Source organism: Pteronotus mesoamericanus, unplaced genomic scaffold (assembly GCF_021234165.1).
Source record: "Pteronotus mesoamericanus isolate MK-2021 breed Mesoamerican mustached bat unplaced genomic scaffold, CSHL_Meso_final contig_100, whole genome shotgun sequence".
Classification (NCBI taxonomy): Eukaryota; Metazoa; Chordata; class Mammalia; order Chiroptera; family Mormoopidae; genus Pteronotus; species Pteronotus mesoamericanus.
The window spans coordinates 3378012-3384553 of NW_026554999.1; the positions used below are offsets into that span (position 1 = coordinate 3378012).

General features: G+C 36.2%; 1 protein-coding gene across 1 annotated transcript; it reads right to left on the minus strand.

Annotated features, from left to right (window-relative positions):
* Window positions 1-5474: 5474 nt before the first annotated feature.
* LOC129076591 (S-phase kinase-associated protein 1-like) lies at window positions 5475-6048 on the minus strand. The gene is given in 1 exon segment (XM_054580738.1): window positions 5475-6048. A coding segment is annotated over 1 exon segment (540 nt). The 5' UTR covers window positions 6016-6048; the 3' UTR covers window position 5475.
* Between the last annotated feature and the right edge of the window lie 494 nt (window positions 6049-6542).

Sequence of the window (6542 nt, forward strand, 5' to 3'; positions counted from 1 at the left end):
ATGAAATGATACACAAAAGTTTGGCTGGGCCAGTTCTGAGGTTACATTTTATTGTCAGTAATTGGGGAAAAGTTTGCTTGAAATATGGTTTTATGTAATGGAAATAAGATAGCCTCCCACAGCCAGAGGTAGTCTGAATTATTAGTAAAGTAGTATTCAAATAACTTTTTTCTGTTTTACTGTGCCTTACAAATATATTTGGGTCACACTAAAATAAAATTTGGGATTTAAAAATTAGACTGTCAGTTTCAGTTCCCCTCAGATTTGACAGCAGTTGTATAAAACTGTCAGTAACCAGAGTTTAATATAGCAGCAGGCAGGAAGACAAGGAAACAGAAGTAACACTTATTCAATACCTACTTTGTAAGTGACACGTTTTTTCTAGGTGCTTTACATGCATATCTCATTTCAAGGAATCTTCCCCAAGATTTCCGTGAACTAACTCTTTCTTTCTCTTACAAGCGAGGAAAGATGGGGGGATGACCAAAACTTGTTCATCATGTTAAAGCTGGTAGTTGGCAGAACTAGGACTAAAAATCAGACCTAATGAGTATAAGAGCCATGATTCTTTTATAATATCAGTTAAAGTTCTTTTAAATGACAACAGATTCTATCCCATAACTGACAAAGAAATGTGGAAAGTTTGACCATTGCCTTAAGGTTTACAAATCAGTGACCAAAATCAAAATGTCAAAATATATCACTCTACTCATGGCCTGGACCTAAAGAAAAATAAAATACATTGTTAGTAAATACGTAACGAAGTATAATATTTCCCGCAGAGACAGTCAGACTGCCTATGAGAAACACCAGTTTCACCTCTAAGTCAAATGTACCCATGTCAAAAACTCCACTTAATACCTTGTAAGGCCACACATAGATGCCTCTTCCTGTAAAGTGGGAGACCAAGCGATATAGGTAGGTGGGTGGGATCAGAAATCAGAATGGATGGTTTTGAATCCTGGCTTTGAAAATCACGGGCTATGTCACCACGGAGGTTTATTTACTGACTCATGCCATGGACCTCTTAATTGGAAAATGAGACTAAAAATAATTTCTGCCCCATAATGTTAGCAAAGTGACACACAAGTACTTTCATCATTTTTACACATTTTAATTTACATTTCCTTTTCATTTACATAACTATCACAGACATAACAGTAACTCAAGAACACTAAAAACCAAAAATTTTCCTTTTCACTTATGAAGATACAGTAAATATTTTCCAATTATTAAGTGTTAAATGATTAAAAAACATTAAAACAATTATCGGGTACTACAACCTTAATGGCCATTAGAATAGGACAAGACTCCAGAGTTTCAAAGGTTAAATTCTAGGTTAATAGCATTAATTCAGTTGTCCTACGACAAATAGCTTTCAGGACATTAGTAACTAGTTGGGATTTTTTTCCTTTTTATTTAAAATAGTAAGTTATTCTGCTGGAATAATAGTGTAAAGTAATTGAAAAGCCTTAAACAAATAATTTTATCTAACTCTCCAATTAAGAGGTCATGCCGTTTATCAGAATTACAATTAAATAGAATTTACTGAATTATTCAAATGAATAAAGTCTAGTTAAGGAAATGTGAGGAACTCAGAAAAAAGTTACTCTTTCCAAGTATTGAAAAGAGATATTTAAAAATTGTAAAACAATTCTTTTCTTATAAATTCTTCTTGTAAATTTTCTCATTGAATCCATGAGCAGGAGTACCATGCAAAACAAAGAGGTAAGTAAGTATGCAAAGCAAAATTTCAAACAGCTGGTGCCTGACAAACATTTCTTTTAAGAGTGCTGTCTCACCTGCAGCTGCATCGCTCATCTCATTTGCAAACCAAGGATGGATCTACAAGAATAAAATAACGACTGCATTGATTCCTCTGAGGGTTAATTCTTTTTCTACGACACTAGCTTCTCCAAAGTGTGAATCTCTAGAATCAGCACAACCAATATCCAGTTACATTCTACTTCAAAATGAAATAAAACTGGTTCCACTCTAAATTGAACATATATTTAAATTTTTTTGTAAAAAAAAAAAAGAAGAACAGCACAGGGTAGTCCAAGGGGAAGCATCTGGAAAGCTAAGTAACGTTTGTGCAAAGATGATGAGCAGTAATGAGGAAGCTGGAAAGTCAACCAGGACTTGCTTGGGCAAGACCCTGTTCTTACTCTCTTCGTAAAGCACAGATAGCAGGAACCTAGTTCCCAGGAGTTCACTGTGAGTCTGTAAATTCCATAAGGGCCATTTGTCTTTGATTTTTCAGTGCCTATGCTGCCATCTAACATGGCAGAAAGGCAGCAGTACACAGTAGCTGGGATCAGGAACTGTGGAGCTCAACGACTTAATAGTTATGTGACCTCAGGTAAGTGACTTCATAGCTCACCTTAGTTTTAGTTTCTTCATCTGTAAAATGGCAGAAATAATAGTACCTGTATCATAGAGTTCTTAAGAGGATTAGAAAAGTTAATATTATAAGCAGTGGCCCCCAACCTTTTTGGCATCAGGGACCAGTTTTGTGGAAGACAGTTATTCCACGGACTGGGTTTTGGGTCGGGGGAGATGGTTTCAGGGTGATTCAAGCACATTACATGCAAGCGCACCTCCTGTTGTGAAACCAGATTCCTAACAGGCTCAGTTTTGGTACTCGTCTGTGGCCTGGAAGTTGGGGGCACCTCTAAAGTAGTTAGAACAACACTTGGCACATAGTGAATTTCCAAAGCACTCAGCAAACTATCATTACATTAAATTGACGGATTTATTAACACAAAGCAAAGCCTTGATTTTGGGATTGGCGTCATTGCTTACCTCTTGTGCTTCTCTATCCCTGTTGTGGTTTTTTGTCTTCCCTGCATGAGCGCCTTACTCCCTCATGTTAATTAATTTTCTACAATACAAGTTTTTAATGACTAGAATTATGAATTGCTTAATTTTTAGTGTGTTGGCTTTTTAATGGTAGATAACAACGGTTCCCTAACCTGACAGCGCATCAGACATACGGGTAAGTCTTTTAAAAACAGATTACTCATACCTAGCTTAAGAAACCCTTGAAGGTAAGACCTAGGCATCACGTACAAAGAGTTTCCATGGGATTCTGATCCAAGTGGTGGCACTAACTGATATTTGGGGGACCTCAACTAAAGATTTAAAAGACTTCACAAAGTACTGCATTTCTAACATAGGGGCTTGGGGTGCTGTGATTAGTCTGTTAGTTGTGGAGGTATTTTTTATTTTTATTTTTTTGTAGTATGGGACCCTCTTTGACCCTTCAAATTGCACCACATCTTCAAGAGTTGCCTGGAATCCCAATGGCTTTGCAGAAGACTTCTGTAAACCTCCCAAGTATAAGACTATTGTTGCTGGTACCATTTTCAAGAGCCATGGCAAATATTTATTCTTCCATTTTTCCTCTTTGATATTCTTGCAGATGCTTCTCTTCTGAGGAACCAAACTTTGTAAATGCTTAAGTTTCTTTTGCTTTTCTTTCTATATTCTTCAATTCTCCCTTGGGTCTAGGTTCATGTTCCATCAGTTATTTAAATTACATGATATACGCACCCGTGTGTTCATTGCAGCACTATTTACAAGCAGCCCAAGTGCCTGTCAGTAGATGAGTGGATTAAAAAGCTATGGTACATTTACACGATGGAATACTATTCTGCCATAAAAAAGAAGGAAATTTTACCTATTGTGATAACATGAATGGACCTAAGGGATTTTATGCTAAATGAAATAAGCCAGTCAAAGACAAATACCATATGATTTTACTTACATGTTGAATCTAATGAACGAAATAAACAAACAAACAAAATAGAAACAGACATAGATACAGAGAATAGATTGACAGTTGTCAGAGGGGTAGGGAGTTGGGGGGGCTGGGTGGAAAAGGTGAAGGGATTAACCAAAAAACCCTCATAGATACAGAGATTAGTCTAATGAAGGAAAGGGGATGGGAATAAGCTGAAGGGGTAAAGGAGGGGATAAATGGTGATGGAGAAGGACTGGGCTTGAAACCTACATAATTTTATTAACCAATGTAACCCCAATAAATTCAAAATATTTTTAAAAAATAAATAAGTTTACATCAATTATCAAAATAAATAAATTTAAATAAAGTGTGTATAACATGCTCAACCTTAACCTTTTCTTCTGCATCTTTTTCTAGTTATGCCGTGTGATTCTCACATGCAACATAAAAGTCAAATTTACAAAATGCTTTGGAATCCCTGAGCGATAGGAGACTCTCTTTCTTGGCCACTTGAGTTCATTAAGCATTAATGAACTCAATGGAGAATGTGATAAGGTCTGAGAAAGTTGTGACTGTGGTCTGGGGATTGGTACTGTGATGATGACCGGGGCTGTTAGTCCATCATCTCATTGTGACCTTCCGGCTGTGGAACTGTAATGAAGCAGCTTCAAAGGAGTGGTGTATTAGTGTTCAGCTAAGAGAGAGCATCAAGTTGTACCAGATTTTCAAAGCCCTGATAAAAAGAATGAAATGGAGGACTAATGATGTGGAAAAAAATCAAATGATAGATATGACTATAAAGGGAGAATGTAGGGTCTACATTTAATATACAGAACAATATTTAGCTTAGGTATAAAAGTATCATAGATCAACATTCACAAATAACTCAAATAAATGTAGTGTTTCATTTCTTTCCCCCAAAACTGCATAAAACTAGAAAAATAAACATTGACTAGTAATGTGAAATAGGAGACATTTTGCAAAGAACTCTATGGGAACAGGAAAATTTTTTCTTTTCTCCTCTTTCTTTCTTTTTTGGTCAAAAGTATTAGAAAAGAAAACCAATGTTTAAGAACCCAACTTCATGCCCTGGCCTGAATGTAGCTCAGTGGATTGAGTGCCACTCTACAAATCAAAGGGCTGCTGGTTCAATTCCCTGTTAGGGCACATGTCTGGGTTGCAGGCCAGGTACTGAATACGGGGCACATGAGAGGCAACCACACATTGATGTTTCTCTCCCTCTCTTTCCCTCTCCCTCTCCCTCCCTCTAAAAATAAATAAATAAAGTCTTTTTTAAAAAGAACCCAATTTCACTTAATTATTTCTTTTTTTTCTTTTCTTTTCTTTTTTTTTTACTTTTGCAAGTTGTTTTATTTACAATGCCAACTTTTAAAAGGTCACTAAACTGAAGTTAACTGGACAACAAACTAGGCAGAAATTGCTTTACAAAAAGAGAGAAAGCCCAAAATGCCACTTACCACAGAGGACCCACAATTCAGTTTTATTCAGAGCAAAGAGAAAAGAAACTTTTTGATCATACTGGAAGAAACTCAGCCATAGGTTTGGAGTCTGTACCCAAACTACACATGCAATGAGGACAATACTCTGCTAATACAGTTGATGTGCTGCTGCATTTGTCTACTGTTTGTCTAATATTAACAATTATAAACAGAGCAGTGCAACTAGTATTTGGGACAATCCTACAGTGTTACAGTGTCAGGCACAACATTTCACTTTTCTTCGCACCACTGGTTCTCTTTGCATGCCTGGGCGTCCTCTTCTTCGGTAAAGTCATTTTTGATGTTGAAGGTCTTGCGAATCTCTTCAGGAGTTTTCCCCTTGATCATATTGGCAACAGTCTAGCATGTAACATCAAGCAAACCTTTGATATCTAAATAGTTTGCAGCCAGAATAAGTTCAAAAAGTGTTCCTTGGTCAACTTTCAGGAATTCTTGGTCCCATACAGGGATATCATCAGTTTGTTTTTCTTTGTTCTCGTCATCCTCTGGAGGAGGAGGGTCATCCTTGTGGTGGGTGCACCACTGAGTGACCTTTTTTAATATTGCTGCATTAACATTTGGTAGAGGAACTGGGTCATCATCACCTTCATCATCTATTCCCAAATCTTCTAACATGGTCTTGATAGTCACAGATTGTTTGGCAATTTCAACATCAACTTCAAATATCTCTCCATCAGAACTCTGCAACTTAATTGAAGGCATGGTGCTCAGCAGAGAGCGGGCCGGAGGCTGATGAGAGCGGGTCACCATCAGCAGAGACTACAAGGAAAGGCGGAGAACAAGGTCCCTCTCACTTAATTATTTCTCATTTCAGTAATATATAATACATTTTTTTAAATATTAGGAATTTTTTTTTATAAAAGTCACATATACTTACTCTCATTTACCATCACATTTTATCACTATTTGAAGATTTCATCTGAGTAGAATACATTTATTTTAATATTATATCTAGTAAGTTGAAAACACAAATAATAGTCCTAAAAATCAAAGGTTAGTGATAACATGACAGTAATAGTTTGATTCTGCACCACTGTTTCAGTTGCTTGTCCCCGACAATGTTTTATTCTTTTACAAAAATGACTAATTTTAGATAACAAATTCCCAATTGTGTATTCTTAAATTAATATCTTGTTTGAAAGGACTGTATTCACTTTATTTCATTACTGGAATAATTCACTGTGTGTAGATCAACATCCCTAAACAAGTAATATTGGTTAAGAATACTTTTCATAATAGAGATGTTATGAGAAAAAGTTCCCTTAAAATGTGTTTTT